Source organism: Lepisma saccharinum, chromosome 3, assembly GCF_977018435.1.
Source record: "Lepisma saccharinum chromosome 3, izLepSacc3.1, whole genome shotgun sequence".
NCBI classification, from domain to species: Eukaryota; Metazoa; Arthropoda; class Insecta; order Zygentoma; family Lepismatidae; genus Lepisma; species Lepisma saccharinum.
Genome location: NC_139231.1, coordinates 61,318,993 through 61,344,701, shown reverse-complemented (window position 1 = coordinate 61,344,701; position 25,709 = coordinate 61,318,993). Strand labels below are relative to the sequence as shown.

Below are 25,709 nucleotides of genomic sequence, written 5' to 3'. Positions count from 1 at the left end.
CTGATTTTATACCAAATGGCAAGTAACAAAACACGTGCTGTCGTCCTCGATACGAAAAAGCTGTGTACTTATATGAGTCGGGCGTAAGTGGTATTTGAAAATATCCACAGGAGAGATCAATCGAAGAAAAATATCTTGCACCCTTAAAATGTTGAAGTAGCTCGTTTATAGGTTCAACATGGGTAAGTGGTGAAATTACATGTTGGTTTAGGCAACGAAAATCCACCACTGGACGCCACTCACCATTAGATTTTGGGACGATATGTACTGGGTTCAAATAAGGTGAAGACATCTCTTTAATTATTCCCCAGGCTTTCCATTTTTCTAGTTCCTTTTCTAACGCTGCTCTTTTGGCGAACGGTACCGGATATATAGGTGCCTTGATTGGTTCCTTTGTGTCTAGTTCAATTTGATAAGGTTCTACAAATGCAGATCGGGGTCGATCAGAAAACAACCTATGATATTCTATTATTAAATTCTCAAGCTGAGACTGCTGCTCCGTGTCGAGTGATTCACACGACCGCACCTTCGTTGTGATCTGATCTAGAGAAACGACAAGTAAATTTTCTGCTTCTTTGATTATAGTAACTTCTTGCATTTGGCAGCGATCCCTATCAGTTGTGATTTTGCTAGAGTTAAATGGCTGAACCAATTCGGAACCAGTAGACGCCATCAAACTAATTTCGTTTCTTCTAAAATCGAGTACAGCTTTGTATTGCCTTAAAAATGGTATTCCGAGAATTAATTCAGCATGCAGTTGCTTCAATACGAATATCTCCAAAGTAAAAACTTCCGAGTTAATTGAAATACTTATAATCTTCCGACCAGCAACACGAAACTTCTGATGTCCTGCAAACGGCAATAACTTAAGTTGATCCACTGTATCCAGTTTGGCACTCGGAATAATTGATTTTATACTGCACCATAATTCATAACTGACTAAATTACACTGGCTTCCACTGTCGATGACACACTGTATCGTAATACCGCAAACTGTTCCTGTGATCAAAGGTTGATCAGTAATAGGAGTAGGTATACCAGTATCATTTAAAATCCAAGTAGGTTCATCTTCGTACCAATCTAATTGAAAAAATATTGAAAGTGGATAACAATGATCAACTTCAGATAAAACGGAATTACTTAATACAGCATACTGACAAGTTGTGCCTATATTATCACTATGATATGATTTAGACGGACCCTCCATTATGTTAGTGCGAGCAAACTGGTCCACGTTCACCCGCGACGTTCGTTTAATGTTGCTTCAGGGACAGAAGAAATGAACTGTTTACAAGAAGTTTCTCTTGGATCGAAAGATGGAGCATTTTCATTTAATGGAGTATTCCCCACTGCAGTTGCATTGCAACTGTTACCCGTTGACATCTGAGGAGACGAATATCCGCAATTGGCACATACACTGCATGGTTGGAATGAGTGAAAATTATTGTTAGAGAACTGAGAGTTAGGACGCAGTGTAAATTGCTGTTGTTCTTGCTCGTTTCCGGCATTGAAACTGTTGCTCATAAATCTACCATTATTATTGAAGTATCGTGAGCTTTGTGGACTTCTATTTTGCCGGAAATTTTGAGTTCCTGCACCATTACGTCTGTAACGATTATATGGTTTGTTAGTTAGGTTAGGTTTCCCAAAATTATTATTTCTATTAAATATCATTGTCTTCTGGCTGGAGTTTGATTGTTGGTTTTCAGCAACAAATGGAACATCTGTATGTGGAATCTTAATTCTTTTATTTTCATCGCTAGAAGAAACAAAATGAACAGTATCATTAGGTCTTACGTTACGTCTTGAACCTTGATTTCCATTAGGTTCATCATCGTTCACAAACGATGAACTTTTAGCAACACTCTGAACTCTCAGTTTTGCCCTTGCACTATTATTGTCGGTAAAACCTTTAGAATTATTCCCGTCATGTCGGAAATTTTTTTCACATACATTATCATGAACATTAAAACTCTTGTTTGCTCTTGAATTCACTAAATCCAACCTCTTTAGTAACGCAATTACATCATCCATTTTAACTAATCTAGCAGCTAATATTGTTTGTGCAATAGATGTGGGCAACTGATTGATTAAAATATCAATAACTTCTGCATCATTCGGACGATCAACTAAATTATAATATGCTGAATGCGTACGAATAGCAAAAACTTCCATACTACTCGTCGATTTAGGATCATATTTACGACTTCTAAGTTCAGATAATTGAGCCTGAGTTAACGAATAAGACGTGTAGTGATTCAGAAATTCGTCAACAAACTGTTTGTACGATGTAAACGAATCGACATGAGTATTATACCAACCTTCTGCAGGTCCCTGAAAACAATTAGTAATACATTCAAGCCTTTGCATGTCAGGAACTTGCAGTAAGTCTAAGTAGGACGTTAAAGTTTTAATAAACTTACGTGGGCTTGATTTTTCAGGATCTCCAGAATAATTAGGAAGAACAGTAAGTTCATTCAATCTTACCAACCATCGAGGTTCTTGAGTAAGCGAACACACACAATTGTCAGGATAATTACATCGATGATTCTGCAGATTTGCTGACCTTTGATTTACTTGCCTCTTTCTTTCCTGACCAGAACCATCAGAATATAAAGTACGGGTTGATTGACATAACTTGTTAGTATTACTAGTTCTCACTCGATTATTTCTAGAACGTTTGTGTCTTTGTGAAGCAATGCGATTGTGTTCATCATCAGAAACATCACACGCTGAAGAATCAGATGATTTAGGGGAGGTTAGGTTCCGTGCAGGAATACCAGGCTGACAGTTACTATTCACATGAGAACTGTAAACTTGTACAGGATTACTTGATTCAACATTAGTCGAAATATTAGATGTTAACTTAGTAATATTTTCCTCACATGCTTCCACGCGCTTAGTTATTTCGTCCTTGCTCACAACTGCTTCAAGTCTTTGAACTTGCCGAGACAACCCTGAAACATTGTTCTGGCATTCGGTAATCTGATCATTCAAGCCAGCAAGTTTATCAGAATTCTCTGTACAAGTAGTGCTGACTTCCTCGATTTTCTCTGTTAGTCCTTGCACTTCTCTTTCCATTTCCTGATGTAATGAACGTGTTGCTAATTTGCAGGACTCTGCAACTTCAGCTAATTCCTTTCGTAACGATGTACTCAATTCGTGGAAGTCAAGCTTGAGTAGTTGCTGTGAATTTTGAATTTCCTGTTGAGATTCCCTGATTTTTGTAAACTCAAGCTGATGAGACTCTTGAGTTTGCCTCATTTTTGTAAACTCAAGCTGTTGAGACTCTTGAGTTTGCCTCATTTTTGTAAACTCAAGCTGTTGAGATTCTTGCGTTTGCCTCACTTTTGTAAACTCAAGCTGTTGAGATTCTTGAGTTTGCCTCATTTTTGTAAACTCAAGCTGTTGAGATTCTTGAGTTTGCCTCATTTTTGTAAACTCAAGCTGTTGAGATTCTTGAGTTTGCCTCATTTTTGTAAACTCAAGCTGATGAGACTCTTGAGTTTGCCTCATTTTTGTAAACTCAAGCTGTTGAGACTCTTGAGTTTGCCTCATTTTTGTAAACTCAAGCTGTTGAGACTCTTGAGTTTCCCTAATTTTTGTAAATTCCATCTGTTGTGACTCGCTCATTTTCCTTAACTCTGCCAGCAGATCAAACATTTGAAAAGGAACATTACTTTGCCCCGTTGACGTCTCTGCCAACACAGAAGGACGAATGTCAATTTCTTGAACATTTTCTTGACTTCTTTTCCATTGCACAAAAGCTTCAATACTGAACGGATCATAAGATGGATCACAATCTCTACAGAAATAATTTTCATTTAACTGGTATAATTCCCAATGCTTATCGGACAAACCCAAACATTGTAAATGATACCAATGATGACCACAATTTTCACAAGCTACCAACCTTTCCTTATCGGGATCTTTGCAGCACTTCACCATATTCATGGCACCATTCTTATTTTGTGATTCATCAGGTTCATCACCACAATTGATAGATCTAGCTGTAAGACTTGTTTTGGATCTCAGATTATAAGGATTACTTAATGCGTACATAATATAAATTTATGTACAAACTAGATTCACGAGAACAATGGTGTAAGTTAACACTTACGCAAAACACATCACTCAAGATCGTGCTGATAACGTTCCACAATACTGGACCACCAATTATACTGTGACGTTCACAAGTCAATCATTTGCACGATCATATTTAGTTCATAAATATTTGAAATAAAACGCGAAGGTGAAGATACAACTTCTATAGGTTTATATATTAGTGAAATAACTAAGCAATATGCAGTTCACTATTACCTATATTTCCATTTTTGTCAGACACACTACCACATAATGACTATTGATTCTCGTTGCTATAGCAACGTTAGAATTCCAAATATCTCGTTTATACAGCGTAGAGTGCAATGAATAACATAAAACATAATTAACGTTGTACAAAGTAATAATTATACATTTTTTAAACGTTAATATAAAGTGATTTGTATAATATGAAATTAATAATTTCAATAAACATATAATTATATTGTGCGGATTCACAGGACCGTCACAAAATATTGTAAAACCTTGCCCCTATATAACGTACACTTGACGGTACAGTTATCTCTTTCAGGTTGAACACTCAGGTGGTAATGGTTCCATCGTGGAGAGACGTTCATCATGATCTCATTTACCCAACACCTCCCTTCCAGTTGAGGAAGACCTACTCAAATGTTCACTTGATGCCTGACCCATGCATACTCAACGTCCAGGATGTACTGATTGGTGTTACATCGGCCGATGCTCTCCTACATCTTGGAAAAGAAGAAATATCGTGGTATGTAGTAGAAAATATCTTGTGATAGCATACTAAGCAGCACACAAAATTACAAAAAAATCATGCCATCAACATCTTTTTAACTTTGACAAAATGCCAAGATTTAGTAGCTTTTGTTACCAATTAACTTGCAATGGCAGAGAAATGAAACCAAAATGTCAAATTCTCAGATGTATGAAGTCTGTTATAAGTTTCTGACCCCAGGACTTAAGACCAACTATATAATGTTTGTATGTCCCTTCACAAATATGATGATTTTTTGTGTTGCTGAAACTCCCACTTTTCTCCTGGAGGTACTGCTTAATTGTTATTCCGTGTATGTTTGAAGTTATAAGTTATATAAGTGGCCGCGGTGGCTCAGTCGGTAACGCGTCTGACTACCATGCTCAAGGTCCTGGGTTCGATCCCCGGCCGGGTTCAAATCCGGGAACTTTTCTAACGGTGGAAGCGGCCCCGGCGCCCACCCAGCGTCGAATAACATGGGTACCTGGGGGAAACCCTGGGGGGTAAAGGAGGTTAGGGGCGTGATGCTGATCACATCACCCCCACTCACGACCGGATCAAGAAAGTGTGGGGCGTTATCCCCACACCCCCTATACGCCTTCATGGCGTGGTGCTATGCACAGGGGAACACTTTACCTTTACCTTTTTTATGTTTGAAGTTATACTTATTGTTACAAAGTGATAAAACCTCTCTTAATATAAGTTGAAGCAAGAACTGCCGTAAACTGTAAGATATGTAGAAACAGTAGTTTAACTTCCAAAGTAGTGACAAAATGCTGCAACATGCATGGTCTTATCATGAATGAATAGCCCAAGGTGTCTACTAATGTGGAAAACCTGGAAAAGTCAGGGAATTTATGTACTTTTTTCTGGAAATGTCTGGGAAATTCACTGTTTTTCTGGAATATTCAACAATTTAGTAGGCTAATGCACTAGACGTATGTTTTTGAACAAAGAAGAGGAGGTCAAGACACTTTTTTTTATTTGTTGTGGACAATCTATACTTCAGTTTCATATATTGTGTGTTATCAGAAATTACAGGAAATTGCATATCAAATACTCTAGGAAAAGAGAGAATTTTTTAAAACTATTTTCAACTAGAAATCTACTACAGTAAGTGGCTATTGGCATGTATCACTATCTTGTTGCAATTGTTGTGTTTGGTTGATATTAGGATAAATATTAACTACAATTATGTATTATTAATTATAATCGATTTTTTTATTAAAAAATAATTATCTTTTTACTAATGCATAGCAAGTATTACATAAAAGATCACCCCTGATGCCCTTATTCAACAGTCAATTTCTGTCCAGTTTACCTTCTTGTTATTACACACACCATTATGCACTACAACCATGAACTGAACATAGATAGTGGTCAGGCACACCACGCCTGGCTTTTGTTACTGCAGCAATTAACACCGGTGAACAGCAGACGACATATACACAGACATTCAGGCGACAGGAGCACACCTAGCGGCGATTTCGGAAAAAACAACTAATGTGCCAAGCAACAACACAACAAATTCCAACGAGGATGGTGGCAGTGGCTATCGAAATTAATAGAAAATAATGTAAAAAGCTTTGCGGAAAACGTGAACACCTTAATTACTTTTAACATGTAAAGTGAATATTTCAAAAACTTAGTTAAGTGGGATTTTAAGTGTGGTGTTTAGTCAAAATATAGTAACCTTCATCCACAAATGTTTATTCCAAAAGAAAGTGAATAAATTATGCTTTTAGTCAAGAAGTTTGCTATTTTTTTACAGTATAGTGAACTTACATTGTTATAAACCTGTACTGGGATTTGATAAAATTGAATATTTCGAAATCTAAATTCAAATTGTATTGGGTTGGGGTTGAAATGTGTTCACTTTGTTTCTTAACTACATTCTTATGTGGGTGAAGTTTTGTAAAATATTAAATAAAATAATGTGACCATTCCCCATCCAGGATGAAATGGAAGTCTGAAGCATACATTTTTACATGCATTAAAATTAAAGCAAGTCTAAATCTCTTGTTAAAGTACAGCTTTAATTTTCAACTTAACTGGACTTGTGGTAGTAGTTTTTTATTAAATAAAAATATCTATTTTCTTAATTTTGCAACTGTACCAAAGTAGGGGACGATTAAATAAATGTTAAGAAAAAGGGGAAAGAAAGGTCAAGAAAAAGAATTTTGGATTTTTTATTTTGGTAGACACCCTGTTGTAACTGTTTTTTTTTTTAACTGACACCCGAGTTGCACTTTTGTCCAACTCCAGTCTTCATGCTGCTACCGGGATTTGCATTTCAAGCTGTATTTTGATTGCAGTTTGATTGATTCAATTTTGTAGATATAGTAAAATGGTGTCATATGATGTTTTGTGTGCAGGTAACTTTTTATATCATTTCGTGCAGAGGTATTTATGAGTTTTTGTGATAATGTAAGGTTAATACTCCAATGATAGTTGTCCATTTTCATTGTATCAAAATATAAATAAATAGCTATAAAAAAAAATATTTGAATTTGAGGTACACGCAAGTGCATCTTTGTTCTCAGTTGTGCAGGTATACTGTACTATAACTTCGACTTGTCTATCTAAATACTGATGTAAAAATATCACTATAGAAATGGATTTGTAAATAGAAAATTATAAATATACTGCAAATGGTTCTGTACTTGTGGGTGTATGTCTATGCATAAGTAGCATGGGGGTCTGGGCTTCGTACCCCTAACCCCTGTCCCCCTCTGGAAATTCTAATTGGATATTGTAATTACTTGTTTCACATTTACGTAAATAATTTGTACATAATAACACAGGCCTGCGAAATTGAAGTTGTTGAAAAATACAAGACGTGTTCGCTGACTTTTATGTTATTGGGTGTGCTGATTTTGAAAATGACCTCCATTTTTTACCATCACGTCAGGATTTTTTGTACAATCTGATATCGATATTTTTGCTAAAATCCTATGTGAAAAGGAATTTTCGCGAACAATTTTGCATGCACTATCTGGCAACAGTGGTTTTGATCCATTTAAAACTATGTAAAATCGATGCTTGGTGATGCAAATTGCTTTATTAGCAATTGATTTTATTTTTTATAGGTTTAAATGGAAGAAAACCACTGTTGCCAGATCGCACGAGCTGCCTCTGGTCAAGAGAAAAACACAAAGTTCCCTTGCATTTACACTTTTAACATCCCATTATGGTGAAGTTTCCAGAAAAAAAAGCACCAACGTATTATGTTCATTTCAAATGAACATAAAATAGACGATTGACCACAAGGAGCAATGTATGTGTACATGAACGTTTGACACAAATTGTAAACTGAACAAACAACAAAACCAAACGCAAACAAAGTTTATATTTACGTACGTACCCTTTTGCCTTTGAAACTTCTTTTTGATGTTCTTCTTTTATGTGCAATCTCAGGCCTCTCACGTGTTAACATCCAACAGTAGTCAGCGAGCATGTCTTGTCCCATCGTCCTTGATATTTGCGCTCCATATCTTTAATATCTTGGTGGAACCTTTCACCCTGTTCTTCGCTGACTGCTCCTAAATTTGCGGGGAAATAGTCCACATGTGAGTGAAGGAAATGTAGTTTGACACTCATGGAGCAACCCAACGCTTTAAATCTGTCCAGCATATTCATAACAATTGCTTTATAGTCAGGATCCTTGTAATTCCCCAGAAATTTGCTGACCACATCTTTGAAGGCAACCCAAGATTCTTTCTCCTTTGTTGTCAGGCTAGTCTCAAAGTCTTTATCCTTCATGAGCGTGCGGATATCTGGACCAACAAAGATTCCCTCTGTTAACTTGGCTGCGGATAAACCTGGAAACTTTTTGCACAGGTATTTGAAACAATCGCCATCTTTTGGAATAGCCTTGACAAATTGCTTCATTACATCTAATTTGATATGCAAAGGGGGGTAACAACACTTTTTTTTGGGTCAACTAAACGGTTCCGAATCACATTCTTGGTGCCTGGTTCAAGAATTTGTCTTTTAGCCCATTCTTTCTTAACCAAATGTTGAGTCTTTGCACGGCTGTCCTGCTCACAAATGAAACATGGGAACTTTGTATATCCACCTTGTTGACCAAGAAGCATGGAGATAACTTTCAAATCACCGCAAATGGTCCAACCGTGGTCGGCATATTTTATTTTGTTGAGGACGAGAGCCAGGTTTTCATAGCGTTCTTGTAAATGTACCGAGTGTGCAACTTGCACATATGCATACTGGCTTCCGTGATGAAGGAGGACAGCTTTCAGGCTCCTTGTCGATCAATCTATAAACAGCCTCCATTCATCTTTATCGTAGGTGATGTTAAAATTGCTCATCAATTCGGGAACATCAGAACAATAGACCAGGTTCTCCGCTTCCTCAAAGTACTGAACAAAGTCCTTTTCTCGATTCCTGTACCAATAAAACGTGGTTCCTTTGGCAAATAAATGTTTTTCTTTCAATCTGGAGCCCAACAATTCACCTGCCTCTTTCGAAAGGCCCAGATCTCTAGTCAGATCATTAAGTTCAACCTGAGAGAAGGACTGAGGTGAATCGCCTCCAGAGGGCTTATATTCGGTATCGGAGCCTTGACTGTCTGGATGTTCCGAGTCTGAAGACTCTGAAGAGATGACTGGTAATTCAGTTGGAGGCACAGGCACATCAGGTCCATGAGGAACGGAGCGTATGGCCGATAGAATGTTCTCAGGATAAGAGATTAGCTTGTGATTTTTTTGGTTATACCCACGGACATGGCAGGCACAAAAGTAACAATCATCACAGTGGTTTCTTGGCTCCTTCCATGTCATAGGAATTGGAAAGCGTAAAGCAGTCTTCTTTCCATTGAGCCATAAGCGTAGATCATTGAGACACTGCACACACACTTTATGACGAGCCCATGATTTGTCCTGGTCTCCGAGTTTCATGCCAAAATACGCAAGATAAAGTTTTCTTACATAGTTTGTAATGCTCCTCATGTGATGTTTAAGAACACTATATTCGCCGCATATGTAACAAAAGTCATCTGGCACATTTTCACGTCTCGAACTCGAAGCCATGGTTCACGAAACGCACAGAGGAAAGCACCAGTTACAATTGTTTTTCTGATGCAGTTTCCACTCGTCACTGTATCAGCACACGCACGACACTACACATGAAAGACGAATTGAGACGAACTTACAAATTTCCACGTCTTTTATCTTACTACGAACACGGTAAGTACATGATCTGCTGGGTTAAAGAGCGATAAACTAAGTCCCTCATGAGGACATCTGTTTTATATCGTTTCTGCTGGCTCCAGACAAGTCGCGAGAATTCAGTCTTACGAATAACACGTTCAGGATCAATCCAGATAAAGCTCGACGCAATTGGAAGGTGAGGGGTGTAAGGGGTGCTCCTTCCACATAGTGCACCCAATAGTCAACCTCACTTCCACATAGTACACCCTGGACTGCAGACTAAAGAGGCTCTGGCGACTGGCCCCATGGCCAGTATAATTTTGTTTCTGTTGTCCTGTGTTTTGTCCTTATTTGTGCCGAGTGCTCCTTTACAGCCTCAGCTTTTAACGAAAGTCAGCAGATTTTAATATTTTATGATTTTAGTTATGCAATGTTAGAGTTGTTCTGTGTAACGATAAGGGACTGGACCACGTATAATGTGACGGGTGCAAAATGGCCTTAGTGCTGGAAGGTGACTGCCGATTACGCTGGCTTAGCGAGCGTTCCTGCGCAGTCGGCGAACCAAGATAAGGATTTGCGCGACGCTATTGGTCGAGAGCGATTGCGACGGGGAGGGAGGGACGTCGACGGGGGGGGGCTACTCACAGAGGTGTATCGTTTCACCACGGTAGAATGATGGTCAGGCAGGGAGGAAAGATATTCCACGCCGAAACAACATATTTATGGTAAATTTTCATACAAATCCACGTACAATTATTTTTTTCAAGAAAACGTGACGTGATAGACATTTTTCTTTATTTGTTTTGAACTCAGCACCACAAAATACATAAAGTTCACCTATCACTTCCCTTGTATTTTTTCATCACAGGCCTGTGTAATTTATCAACTTGAATATGAAATACCACTTTTTATCTATTTTAACACAGAAATAAAGTAATGATCAGAGGCGACGATTAGGGGGGTAGTTGCCCTCCATTTTTTGCCACTTTCGTCCCTGCACTGTGCTAAACCATATTTACGAAGGAAAAATAAACTGCCCTTGCCCCCCTAGTTTTTTCACCAGTATCCCCCAGCGTTGCATAGGGAATTCTGGAAGAGATTTGTAAAATAAAAAAGATGTCATGCTACTGACATTTTGGGCACTATCCACTATTGTGAAATAAATTACACAATATAGAATAATTGAATTATCGTGATTACAGAGTGTAGGAATGTGCAAGAAGTTATGCACTCTGTATGTTACATTCTACTTCAATTTGTGTGTTGAACATAATAAGCATGGATGTCTTCATTCTAGGTTTCATTGATTGATTTACTTTATTTTACTTTGCTTTTTGTGCCACTTTTGGCTAATTGTGAACATGGGGATGAGTGATGGTATGATGAAATTAAAAAATGGGCACTTGCAAACATTCAGGCCCATGCAGGGATTCGAACCCATGACTGCTGGTGTCGTATCATGATGTGCTATCCACTTTGACACAGTGCTTGCTAGGTTTTATTGATGATGGTATTATCCAGACTATGAATTGGAAAAATGTGAGTGAAGTACCAAATTCATAACATAATGCAGAATGCATTGGCATGAAAAAATCTAGAGTGCCAATGTTCACTGATTTTATTGAACTGGTGATAATAAAATGATGCTACACAGAAGATGTTAATTGGATGAACTCCTAACATCACCAGTTAATTCTAATCAGATATAGTCTCCGTGGCTTAGTGGTTAGCACAGTGTGCTACGACAGCAGGGATCCCGGACAGAGTATGGGCATGGTACCAGTTTCATAGATCGGAGACACATTAAAATCAGATATTTTGTGTTTTGCATGGTTCGTGCCTACCAATTGTGTATTGCGGAACATGGTTCAAGGTGCCATTATGCTTTTTACACAAAACAAACACTTTTTCTACTGAAAAAAATGCATTTATCTAAGTGCTATCGAATGCACGTAACGGTACGATATCGCTTACTTTGTGAATGATATCGCTTCTTTTGTTTTCCAATGTCAGTGTTTTCCAACCTTCTTCACCGAAAAATAGCTACTATCGTGTTCGTCACGTGTGCAAATTGTACATTGCTGACGGATAGCCCCACGAACCATTCCGATAAGGTTAGGTTTGGTCCGATAAGGTTAGGTTTGGTTAGGTTAGGCAAACATAGTTTAAAAAAAGGGGGCGTTGGATACACTAACATGATTTCCCGGTCAAATAGATACCACGATGAAAGAAAATACCAGGTGGTTATAATTAAAGTGACTGTGTTCAGAGTGGTACAGCACGGGCTGTAATGAGAGTATCAGTCTGAAACTTCGTAGATATGCTAATGAAGCAATGCACTCGCGAATTATGCAAAAAAAAAAGAGTTCCAATTCTCGCCACCAGGGTAAAAAATGGCGCTGTAAGCAGTCAAAACGTTTAATTTTCCGTAACTCTGACGTCAAAGTCGGTGACATTGCCTAACCATTGTGTGAACTCCCTGTTTGTGGTTGGTGACGCTTGTTGATTTTTCCTTTAGTAATGTTCATGGAATTCGAATAGTGAAATTGTAGCGATATTTTATTACAAAGAGTTGTTTTCTGCGATTTATAGTGTTTTTCCTGTAATTATACCAAGTTTTGACTGCTTACAGCGCCATTTTTTACCCTGGTGGCGAGAATTGGAACTTTTTTTTTTGCATAATTCGCGAGCGCATTGCTTCATTAGCATATCTACAAAGTTTCAGACTGCTACTCTCATTACAGCCCGTGCTGTACCACTCTGAACACCGTCACTTTAATTATAACCACCTGGTACCTTGACTAATGTTGGAAACCGTAGAGAAACTAATTTCCGTAAGTAGTTTCTTCTGTAAAAATGAAGAAATATGTCTCCGATGTATGAAACTGTTACCTATGGACATTTGTGATTCTCCCTTCGTCAATTTCACTGTATCATCACTCATCTTCTTCTTCGCGATTAGCCAAAAGTGGCACAAAGCGAAGTAAAATAAACCAAATTACTTGCTCCCTAATCTGATATAGCCTGCATTTTGCACATAATTTGGCTAAACCATGTCACATTCATCCTCTAGAAATTTAATAAATTGATTCATGCTATAATCATTAGGATAAGGGTCATTCCACGCCATTTCAACGAAGTCAGGACACCCACCAACTCCGATTTCAATGAAATTTGGTATACACCTTTCTTTTATGGTTGAAAGAAGCAACCTAATTTTTTTTTCACTCTATCTCAAACGGTTTTCATTTTACAGCACTTTGAACTGTCATCTAATCAGTGTTGTCTGTCACTCTTGAGACCCTCGACACAAGATACCCTTGCATACATTTTATTTCTTTTCTCCTTAACCAATCATCAGATCTCTTTGAAATTTTACACAAAGTTCAATGAAATAATGAGGATTTCAGAAAAAAATACACCAGCACTCAAAAAAGTTTACAAAAGCCTATAAAAAGACTAATAATGGATTTGTAGCCTATTTTTCTGGTGGGAAAAGTAAGTTACGAAAATCTGAATTTTCATCATGTGGGTATGATGGAACCAAAAATTTTGATGTTGAAAATCATTACAAAGACATGCTCTTTCTCTACAAGAAATATATTTTTTTTTTTGTTTTTTTATTCCTTCTAAGGAAAATTTTATGTTTTTTGGAAATTGCCTAAAATTTCAGGGTCAATCCATATCAAATGGTCCAGCACTGGTCGCTCGACCATTTTTAAAATATTTAATTTGTTTGTCGTTGTAACCCCTGTACAAGGGTAGTTCAAAACGCATTATTTTTCTAAAACTAGACTTCGTTTGAAAATGGCGGCCATTTTTGTTTCATGACTTGCAACATTTTTGGCCTATGCAGACAGTTGCGATAATTATGATAACTCAGCTAAGAAAAATTATAGAAGTCTGGGGTGAAAAACATTGTTTTCAGTACATTTCAGGCTACATTTTATGTTCCGTATCTTTTTTACCACATCTAATGCAAATGGCTGAAATTTAGGGTCAAAACTGACTGATATTCAATTTTAAAGGGAAATCAATGTATAGGATATATTTTTTAGTAGGTAAGCAATGAAACATCCGAGCTATATATTTTTTAGAGGAAACATGCACATCCATAGTTCCCGCAGAAAATATTTGACACACAGCCGTACACACCTTTTCTTTGATAATAGCTACTAACGGGCTTACTATGCCATTCGTATGTTGCAATTAATTAATACGTACAATAATTGTAATTGCATGATAGTTCATTAGAAGTAAATAATTATAACTAATAACGTAAATTTGTCTATTTTTGCCAAACTTCCCCGTGTTGTAACATTGTTTTCATGTAATATCAATCTCTTTATGCAGTAAATAACAAATTTTATTAGGTTCTCAACCAGATATTGGTTTGATTTCAGTTTTAAGTCAACTTTATGCACCAAAGACTAATTGAGACTGGACCTACAAGTGAGATCCGAATCAGTATGTGCCTCCACTGGGTATTGAAACCGGGACAGCTTGATTACAAAACGTCGACATAACCACTATGCCATCGGGAGTACCTTTCCAACCAGACATATATTCGGGGCCCAAATTTTGAGAAAAATGATCATTTTAAAAGAGCTTTAACTCAGTGCGGAAACCAGTAACAGAGCTCAAATATTTTCTGCTGAAACTTTGGATCTGTGTGTTTCCTCTAAAAAAAATTATAGCTCTGATGTTTCATTGCTTACCTATTAAAAATATATCCTATACATTGATTTCCCTTCCAAATTGAATATTAGTCAGTTTTGACCCTAAATTTCAGCCATTTTCATTAGATGTGGTAAAAAAAGATACGGAACATGAAATGTACTGAAAACAATGTTTTTTACGCCAGATTTATACAATTTTTCTTAGCTGAGTTATCGCAATTGTCGCAACTGTCTGCATAGGCTAAAAATTTTGCAAGTCATGAAACAAAAAATGGCCGCCATTTTCAAACGAAGTCTAGTTTTAGAAAAATAATGCCTGTTTTGAACTACCCTTGTACAGGGGTTACAACGACAAACAAATGAAATATTTTAAAAATGGTCGAGTGACCTGTGCTGGACCATTTGGTACGGATTGACCCTGACATTTTAGGCACATTCCAAAATATGTAAAATTTTCGTTAGAAGGAATTTAAAAACAAAAAAATATATTTCTTGTAGAGAAAGAGCATGTCTTTGCAATGATTTTCAACATCAAAAGTTTTTGGTTCCATCATACTCACATGATGAAAATTCAGATTTTCGTAACCTACTTTTCCCACCAGAAAAAATAGGCTACAAATCCATTATTAGTCTTTTTATAGGCTTTTCTAAACTTTTTTGAGTGCTGATGTATTTTTTTCTGAAATCATCATTATTTTATTGAACTTTGTGTAAAATTTCAAAGAGATCTGATGATTGGTTAAGGAGAAAAGAAATAAAATGTATGCAAGGGTATCTTGTGTCGAGGGTCTCCAGAGTGATCGACAACACTGATTTGATGACATTTCAAAGTGCTATAAAATGAAAACCGTTTGAGATAGTGAAAAAAATTTAGTGTGTGTCTTTCAACCATAAAAGAAAGGTGTATACCAAATTTCATTGAAATCTGAGTTGGTCGGTGTCAAAATCTTAGTTTTTTGCGTTGATTTGAAGTGGAATGACCCATAAATGAGAAAAGGAAACAGGAAAGTTAGCAAACAACCTATACCTGCAATAATGTAAGGCCATTTTGGACATTCTCAACAGCTAAGTAGCATTGCGCATGGATTAAACATCATTTTTCTAGCTCTCAAGACTAGTGTCCCATATTATTTTTCAAGTAACACCCCCTTTTTTCACGAAAAATTTTGGGGAAAATCTGGATTAACAAATTTATAGAACTGGCATCTGGGATCGAACCTGGTACTAGAGCCCTTGGTTCTAGAAATGATAGCACTAATCATTCTGCCACGTACATGTAAATTTGCATTTAAAAAATTGTTCAGAAGTTCAATATTGTCAGAATAAAAATGAATACAAGTTAATAAATAAATCAGGTAATGTTAAAGAATTTTCTATTTTTTCTACTAATTGGAACATATGTACACCACCATTTTTCATTAATCTAAAATAAAAATATTTTTAAAATTGATATTTTTGTGTTCAATTAGCTACAAACAAAGATGGGAAACCATAAATATGTTTTTGTTACTGTAAACAAAGCCTCAGGTCTCAAGAGGTTAAAATGGGATCAGAACAGCTGTGTGTCCCCACTGGGTATCAGACCCAGGACATTAACCCCTTCCCCTTTTTTGTATCGGTTCTTTTATAACAGAAAATTATAGAAATGTTGCTCCAAATGCAATGCACAGATTATTATACCCTGTCCTGGCTCTCTTGAGCAAGGCTGCACCTAGTGGTAGAGAAAAGGGGGGGGGGGGGGAAAAACTTGCATAGAGACTTGTTTTTGTTTGCTTGTTCCAGAGATTGGCGGGACAGGGTGTATATACACCTCATCCTGCAGTTCAGCACTTGCAAACCTAATTTATAAAAATGACAAAAACTGAATGATGTACTATCCATTGCCCAGTTTTATTGGTGTTGCATGTCGTTTTTGTGGACCTTGTGATATGTCCAATACCCAGCCATTGTCATGAGTAGGGGGTGGATTTATACACACTAAAAAATTTCAAAACAACCCATTTTAAGGTTCTGTATGCCTTACATGGGAAGTAAATGTATCAGTAAATCACTGAACGCAATTATAGAAATGAAAGTGTGATAAATTGTGCTATTTAGTATCATCTAAAAATTCTAATTTATAAATGTTTTTAGTTTCATGTAACAAAATGATTATATTACATGCATTCCTTTGTCTGGAGGCTTGCTCTAAAAACTGCAATATTGCAATTATAATAATATGTGTATCTTGTTGGAAAGACTATGCTCTTTTTGGTTGCATTAATCAATATCTTTTACATTAGTATTTCAATATACTAGACATTATTTATCAATGTTTTCAGGTAGAAGACTATTGCAATTGTCAGAGAAAAAGTCTTTGAATTTTGAAAATGTTCTTTCCATTTCACAAGATGCCAGTGGACAGTATTTGTTTGTTTCATTTCTTGTGTTGATATCCTGATGTAAAATTGATTTTTCTGTATTCAGAATTTTCAAATAAATAAATTTCTATTGTGAAACACCCAGGCAAATCCAGGACAGGTTCCCCCTGCAGGAACTGCAAACCTGGGTTTCTGGAAGCTATTGCTAACTCTTCCTCCAATTCAGTTTTCTCAATTTCTCCTGGTACTATTTTCATTTGAGCAATATTGAAAAGAGATTGGATGTACAAAGAAATAAAAAAAAATCTAATCTTTGTCTGTTCAAAACTAACAAAATTTTACCATATTTTTAATATTTCATTTAAGATTCAGATTAACTGAATTTTTATTCAAATTAACAACATAATCATAAATTGCACATGGTACAACTACAGAACTACAACAATGGTCTGGATGGCCTAATGCGGAGATTCAACACTCCGAATGTGAATCCATCACCTTAACCGTCAATTCAAATGAAGCAATGCTGGATTGCTACATTTAATGTGTGGTTCTGGTGGCGATAGAGTTTGCACAGAGATAATTGTATTATAGGCAGGTATTGAACACTGGCAGCAAACCATCTGCACTATGAATCCGTAGTTCGCGCCCATTGTAACATGGGAGTCGAACAAACTCTATTTGTTGCGCGAGTTTAATGGAAAATAATGCACAACGATAGACCAAATAATAAAAGCATAATTTTTTAAAACAAAAATTGTGTTGCAGGTTATATAAGTTATAATTGTGACAATTTTCCTTATCAAAACCAGGGACTGTACTATACACTCATAAAAACTGCATTAAAGATATCAATAAGTACACAAATCCCATGGACGCTATCTCAGTTTCTAGAGGACTGCCATCTTTCTCCTTAGAATTACTTTAATAGTAAAATTAGCATTTCAAATCACTACTCGTGGAGAAAATCACCCAAAAATTATGTTTAATCCGAACCAGTATGTTTGAATATTTAGCTGCCATACATTGACAGACATAAATAATCACAAAAAGTTATTGTTTTAAGAATAAAATGCGCTCATAGTGCATATCTTCATCTGACCATCATTCCCTTAGTTTCTACCATCTTCTTATTTTGTACTAAATAACAGAATGATCCTTCACTAGGTTATACAGAAGCATTGCCCAAAAAAATTAATTTATTAACTTTATAAAAATCAGTGTCCAGGCCTACGGAGGCAAATGTTTTCTGTTGCCAAAAATGAAAGCTCTGTTTGAGCATGATAAATTTGCATTTCGACAATTTTCCATTTAAGCTGCCAAAAACTACTCTAAATGCCTGAAATGTATTACGTGTTTAGAGCTGTTACTTCTTCTCTCGTTGGGCACTTATTGTCACTTATGCAGTGCACATAGACACACTCGCAGATTTATCAAAATGTCACAGTAACAGATAATCCTCAAATAATGCGACCCCAGTGTTGTCGCTGGAATTACATATCTGAAAGGTCCTTGGTTCTCCATCTTCGCAACCAGACCACCTGCAATGGTACGAGATGAGTTTTGGAATATTCTTGATCCAACTAGTGCCCATGACCAAAGTAGGCTATTTTTAAATGCTGATGGGGAAAATGAAGCAGACAAACATGAAACTAACAATTGCATGAAAATTACTCCCCAATATATGCACATTAAGCTAAAATATGCACTAACGTCCCAAATATGCATTTACGTGCACTATAAAACTTTGCCAGAGTAATCCACATCAAGTGCAATGGATAAATCCGTTGCGAGCATATGAATTTTCCTCAAGGAAAAAAAATATGAAAAAATCTGCCCCCTAGTCATGAGTATGTGTTTGGCCCTATTAATCAGGTATTCTAGTGTTTTGCATGTATCATTTCAGCTTCTAATTGTAGAAAACTTATGTGATTGCAGCCCAGCGCAAAGCTCCGACAGGTTGGGCAGATTGGCAGGTCACATATTGGGACAGCAGTGCTTCTACCCCGTGTACCCACCAGCAGAGGAGATGAGTGTGGATTTAGAGCAATGGGATGAATGCACACACTTCAAAGTTACACCCCACATATTGGTGTTGCCATCTGATCTACGATATTTCATAAAAGTAAGTGACTTTCTTTTTTGTATGTATTTCCTCTTGATTCATGTGAATTTTTATTATTTATTTTAATAGAGGAAAAGAATTGTGTAATAAACAGGTATCCAAAATATTCAGTTTACAATAGTCTCATGAATGCAGTAGCAGCAGTTGTGGTGGTATTCCTTTTTCCACTTTATGCATAGAAAGCTAATCAGGACTGGACCTTCAGTCTCTCTCTACTGGTATGCAACATGGGATCCCTTGCTTGCAGGGTGATGAAGTTACCACTGTGCCATCGGGTGAGGCCTTAACTACATACAATTTAAAGTAACTTCAAGTATGTACCATATTTACTCGTGTATAATGCGCACTTTTTTTTCCAAAAAATTTGACCTCAAACACTGTGGAGTGTATTATACACGGAATAATTCAGACAGCCAACATGAAACCATAGAGGATCATTCCATGATTTTCTGACACTTGCATTGATTTTTTATGTTTACGGAACCCTACCATGTTATATATCGTTGGAAAGCTTAAATCCTGCAGTTTCTGAATATGGCAACAGTATTCCATTGAAGATAGTGACACTAATGTGAAATGGGGTTGAAATAAGCTAATCACAAAATGAAGGAACATTCTGATTTGTATGGTACTTTGGATGAAAGGAAAGATAAGGAAAAAGAAAACAATACTTAAAATGAGTTACTGGCCAAATAATATAATATATATATGAAGTGTGTAAATGCCTTAGGGCCGGTTTTTCAATGTCCTGTTAATCTTTGTTAACTAACTGTCAGTTGAGATAACAGCCAGTTTTAACAAGCACTGCGTTTTTCAATGCGAAAATAACTGCCAGTTAACTAACCCATAGTTCATTCTCCAAAACAGTGTGTTGGTAATTCTGAAGCACGGAAATTACACAAAATCGATCTGCGTGCCATCTGTCAGTATAGTTTTAAACCACGTCGACTGGCACACAGCCTGGCGTTTAAATGTAGAATTACAAACATTTTGGAAACAATTAGAACAATGGCTGCGTATCTATTCTGTATGCTCACCAGATAAATTAACGAAAGCCAGCACTACAGATTTGGCTTTCCTCTAATAAAGGTCAATTCCATGCGGGAGAAATGCTGTTATGAGGCGCAAGCGCAGATACTTTCTTGTAGAAGCATGAAGAACTCGAAAGTCGTAACATTAATAATACATGTCTGTTGATATAAACGCTATTAATATGTAAATTTGACTGCATGCTTCGTACCACTTCTCAATGCATGATTGTTGAGCGAAAAAAGAACATGTTAATAGTAAGCATGCTTTGTAGGTCAAGTTCTAAAAATATGAAGGTACGAGTAAAAATAATTTTAAAATTTACTGTAATAGTTCTGAGAAGATCATTCAACAATAAAGCATGAATTGAAGGCAACATACGGTAATAAATAATTGACAAGGGGAGAAAAAAACCTGTGACCAGGACTCGAACTCGTATTACAAAAGACAAGCAGCTCCGAAAGGTGGTGCCGCTAACCAATGCACCAAATTACTGTTTGGAGATTGTCTTTCATGGTAGACCAAATATACTGGTCACAAATTCTTCAACACGATCTCACGAAGCGAATTTTAGCAACTATGCTGCTCAATTTCCATATTTGCATGGACATTGGTAAGCTCTGCCAAACAAAACAAGTCTTCTGTACCAATTTAACATTTTTATGAATCATATCTTGTACAAGGGTTGTTCAAGGTTGACAGGGACTTTTATTTCTGCAGAGGAAATAGGTAGCAGAAGAAACACCAAACTATGTCAGTTTTTCAAAGTATTCTCCATGCGCGCCGAGGCACCGTTGCCATTGTTCTGGCAGCTCCCGAATTCCTTTGGCGTAGAAAGAACTTGGTTGTTGTCGTAGCCACTGGAGGACATCGCTCCGCAGTGCTTTGTCTGTCGTGAATTTCTTCCCTCCCAGATGGTGTTTAAGGGGTGCAAACAAATGATAATCGCTGGGGGCTAAATCCAGACTGTAGGGGGGATGGGGCAGAACTTCCCAGCGCATGTCGGCCAGAGTTGTTGTTGTCACATTGGCGGTGTGAGGGCGGACATTGTCATGGAGAAGAATGACATTTTCAGACAACATCCCAGGTCTTTTCTTGCGAATGGACCTTCGTACAGCACCACTCAACAATGTGGAGTAATACTGGGCATTAATCGTGCTCCCTTTGTCCAGAAAATCCACATGGATAACGCCCTTCATGTCCCAGAAGACACTTGCCGTGATCTTTCCAGCGGACGGCTGCATTTTGCTTTTCTTGGGGGGTGGGGAACCTTTATGCCGCCACTCCATGCTGCGTGTTTTGGTCTCTGGGGTTGAATTGTGCAACCATGTTTCATCACACGTGATGATGGATTGCAACAATTCATCACCTTCTGCTCGAAACCGATTCAGAAACTGTTCACAGACCGTCCTGCGTGTCCACTTCTGATTGAATGTCAGCTGGCAGGGAACCCACCTTGCACAGATTTTGCGGAAGCGTAAGTGGTCGTGAATGATTGTCTCAACACTCCCGACACTGATATTCACCTCGGCAGCAATATCCCGCACTGTTACTCGCCGGTTCTCAAGAATCATTTGCTCAACACTTGCGATATTCACTGGTGTGACTGCAGTCGGGCGAATGTGTCCATGCGCTTCGTTTGTCACCAGCTCCCATCCTTCGCGAAACTGCTCACACCATTCGTACACTCTTGTCCGCGATATCGTTTGTTCACCATACTGTGCTTGCAATCGTCTGAAAATCTCAGCTGGTTTCACTTTCTTCTTCACGAGAAATTTGATTACACACCGCTGCTCCACAGCCACATACACACTGGTTGCCGCCTTGTTCGCTGCAACTGCTGCGCATGCGCGAAATACGTCATGCCGGGCGCTAGTTACTCGCGAAGGAATACATTACGTCACCCGCACGTTTCATCATGATCCGGCTATTCATAGATTTTTTACGTACGAAATTCCCGGTCAACCTTGAACGACCCTTGTATAATCTGACAGTGAAGTTGCGAGTGTGGAACTTCGATAGCTGCATGAGGCATCCCTTGTTGCTTCGCAACTCCCAGTTAGGCTTGTAACTGCAAAAAGTAGCAGTAAAGATAATTGCCACCAGAGTTCCAGTTACGAGCTAACTGTACATTGAAAAACTGGCCCTTAATGGAAGAAAGATTGTGCTGCTAACTGCTAGTTTGAGGGTCCTGAATGTGCCTCTTATAAATGTTATGTTAGAAATAGTGAGGAGGAAATGAGCAAAACCGTATAAATAATAGAAAATAACTTCCTGAGCACTACAAATCCATAATGTAATTTTTATCTAGTTTTCTTTACAGAATAAAGAGGGATGATAAAAACACAGTGGAGGGGGTGGGTTGGTAACTTATTGTTTGCACAAGAGAATATTCTCCTTTTGGTTCACATAGTTGTAGGTTGTAAAGCTGTTGCTAAGAAGTTGTAGATATAGTTGTTTCTCACTTTTCCCCATCAAAAACCAGGGTGCCTAAATACAGTAAAAAAAAGAATTAAAAAATGGTTTTCTTCATAATTCTGTGTCATGTATTTCTAGAACATTGATGGCTGTGTTGTCGTGAATCCTGAAAGACTGGCAAAAGGAGTTGTTGGTGGAACATTTGCTCGTTTGGAAATCCATCCGCCTCCACCAGATGAGCAGTCATTGTCATCCACCCTCAGAGGAGAGGTTGTGAAAATCTAACCATATCCTCCACATCGCCTGATGGATTTGTGTTTTTGTAAATATATATGTACATATATTTTGGTACTTTCATAATAAAATTAAAAAAGACTAAATACAGTGTAGCTATCCTTTTAAATTTTCTGAACTGGATATCCAAATTCCACTAGAATAGAAGGTACGTTTTGCAGGAGACTGCAGTTACAGAACATGTAATGTTAAAAAAAAATCAGATAAATACAGTGGAAGCCAGAGTTTATCAGGTAATCTCCCCCCCCCCCCCCCCCCCGGAGAGATTTTTTCCTAAAAGCAAAGCAGTTTTTTTTTATTGCAAGTCGTGCTTATCCTTTTAATCATTTTTATTCAACTGAAAAGTTGAAATTCAGACTCGGCTGGATGTTTGACCGATGTAATGGCACCTTTTTTCGAATTTTCCTTCTTGCAAAAAACTGATATTCCAAATTTAGAATTCTCTCTAGAACATTCAACTAAATTTTCATGTGGCTTGCTTTTGCGTAGATATTTTCAATAGTTTTGTGATTACATAATTCTAAGATGTAATTTTTTGAATTTTGGAATATCATAGCAGTTTTTCAAAACAAGCTGCGCTACTGAGCCTTTTAGAAGTTTTTAATTAATTGTAATCTGATATCCATTATTATTTCTTAGTTGTCACTTTAAATCAATATTACAAGTGATAAGAAAAGAAAAAAAACATGAAGTACCACTGGGTAGTATGTGATAAAATGTGGACAGGCTTGCTGCTTAAATATGAAACGCAGGAGGAGGAGGAATCTGACTGAAGGAAAATCTCAAATGTGAAAGTAGACATTCATTGTGTATATCAGTTACAAATGTGCTGCATAATCTTGTAAAAGTAGACTTTACAGAACTTATTGTACATCTATTATGCAAAATGCTTTTGGTCCTTTTCCCACAGTTCCTCGAGGATCACATCAATGTCTGCACTGGGGAACCTCTCCACCCATGACTGGATCAGGCCCTCATGACTTGCCTCATAGTTCTTCAGAGTGATGTGGCCATCTGGAAATGAAAGTTTAATGATTTCACTACAACAAAAAGGGTTATGCTTGATTCACATCTATGCTCAAGTAACATTCTGGTCACAGTCTGAGTATCCACACTAGCATTACTCAGTCTGGTTTTGGTTTCTTGACAGTATACACCATTTTTCTGGTATAAAGAGCCTGTCGGTTGTGCTAACTACAATATTTAAGAGACTTTCAACGACTGACTTCTCTGTTATGGCACTGGCATTCAAAGAATAAGGCAAATAAATTTAATAAGTGGAAATCGATTGATTTGGTTCATTTTTACTTCGCTTTTCTGCCAGGTTTGGCTAATGGCGAGGATGAGTGGTGGTGATATGATTAACTTGATGAAGGGACATCACAAAGAACATTCATGCCCAAGCCACCTACTATCTTGGTTGCTGTTGCAAATGTCAACAATGATAAACACTACTTTGTCAGTGTAGGTTTGCCATGAAAATTTTTAGGCTCATTGTTTCATATCGACATTGCCAACAGCTTGGAAAAAGGTCGTAACTACTACTGATGTAGTAGTATTTGTGTTTTTTCCTCATTGACATTTTTCCATTCACTGTAATTGTAATTTGGTTGTTTTTTTTTAGGTTCATGAAAGTTAATATTTAGACAGCTATTTTACAAACAGAATTGAGAATTACTTACGTGAAATTACATATTTCCGCATTGCACAATTTAATTTAATGGGTATATCCGTTGTGCAACATGGAAATATACGAAATTTCAAAATTTCACTTAAGTAATTTTAAACAGCATTTACCGCATCCATCATGAAATCAAGAATTGAGAAGAAAATATTTTTTGTGTGTGGATAAATCCTGTTACACTGCACTGGTGCTATATGTATTGAGCATCAGCTGATAGCAAAATCAGGAACTCCCATTTCACAGCACCCACACACATGTCCATGTTTGGTACAGGGTTGCAAGATGACTCATTAACAGTGGAAGACATGTTCTATGAAGCTAAATTAGCCAAAAGTAGCAAAACTTTTCTCCCAGCCAGTTTCACAACACTTTAAAGTATTCTTTGCTTTAGAAATCGTCGTGGAAGTAACAGCGAAAGCTATGTGAACTTGAAGATAACTTTTATATATTGAAGTCAAACATATTTTATTTTAATTCACATTTATGTACTTTTACTGTGCCTTAGTGAGTCTACCCAGCGAAAAAATAATTGCTACAACTAGTCTTGAGTGCAAAATATAGTGCAAAAATTCTATTTTCACGAACCACCATTTTAGGGCCCGAAAACAAAATTAATTTAGAGATAAATTTCTCTGTCAGTTTTAGGTCCCATTTAGTTGTTTAAGAGAACTGTTCGTGTTTTTTCTCTTACCAAAACCTAAAAATTTCTATTTTTGCTGACTTTTTTGGCATTCTGGATCACTGTGCAATGGAACCCTGATTTTACATTTTTGCACATTCTATGTACTTCTGGAAATGCCTCATAACTTCGTACAAGGAGAATACTTTTTCAAGAATATCAATACAGTACACACAATAATAATAATTTCAGGTACCTTTTACAAATGTGTTGGCCTGGACAAACATCTTCCTTGGTTGCTTGTGAGCAAGTACAATGTCCCTCCACTTAGCCCAGGGATAGGGACCATCTTCTGGCACTTCTGAATACTTTTCATACATTGCTTTGGCTGAAGCTATGTTTCCTGTTGCTTTGTAAACCTAGAAAGAGAATGGGTCAAGGTTTTCTTAATCTTAGTTTTCTCGAATCGGGCTGAGCTAATAACAATTTTGGA

At 37.2% G+C, this 25,709-nt stretch overlaps 2 protein-coding genes across 4 annotated transcripts in view; one reads left to right on the top strand and one right to left on the bottom strand.

The window, feature by feature from the left end:
* PolA2 (DNA polymerase alpha subunit B) overlaps window positions 1-22,999 on the top strand; it is a 112,650-nt gene extending 89,651 nt beyond the window's left edge. Inside the window, exons 8-10 of the mRNA XM_083118661.1 lie at window positions 4,634-4,837; window positions 18,986-19,172; window positions 22,758-22,999. Of these exons, the coding sequence (XP_082974787.1) occupies window positions 4,634-4,837; window positions 18,986-19,172; window positions 22,758-22,904 (538 nt within the window). The 3' untranslated portion in view covers window positions 22,905-22,999. The remainder of the gene's footprint in view (window positions 1-4,633; window positions 4,838-18,985; window positions 19,173-22,757) is intronic.
* A 687-nt stretch (window positions 23,000-23,686) lies between these two features.
* Window positions 23,687-25,709, bottom strand: part of DppIII (dipeptidyl peptidase 3) — a 119,667-nt gene continuing 117,644 nt past the window's right edge. For 2 of the 3 annotated variants that reach the window (XM_083118659.1, XM_083118660.1), the window contains exons 14-15: window positions 25,473-25,635; window positions 23,688-23,927 (exon numbers count right to left, since the gene is read on the bottom strand). In XM_083118659.1, the coding sequence (XP_082974785.1) occupies window positions 23,791-23,927; window positions 25,473-25,635 (300 nt within the window). In that variant the 3' untranslated portion in view covers window positions 23,688-23,790. Of the gene's footprint in view, window positions 23,928-25,472; window positions 25,636-25,709 lie in introns of all 3 variants that reach the window. The other variant, XM_083118658.1, reaches the window with a different exon arrangement.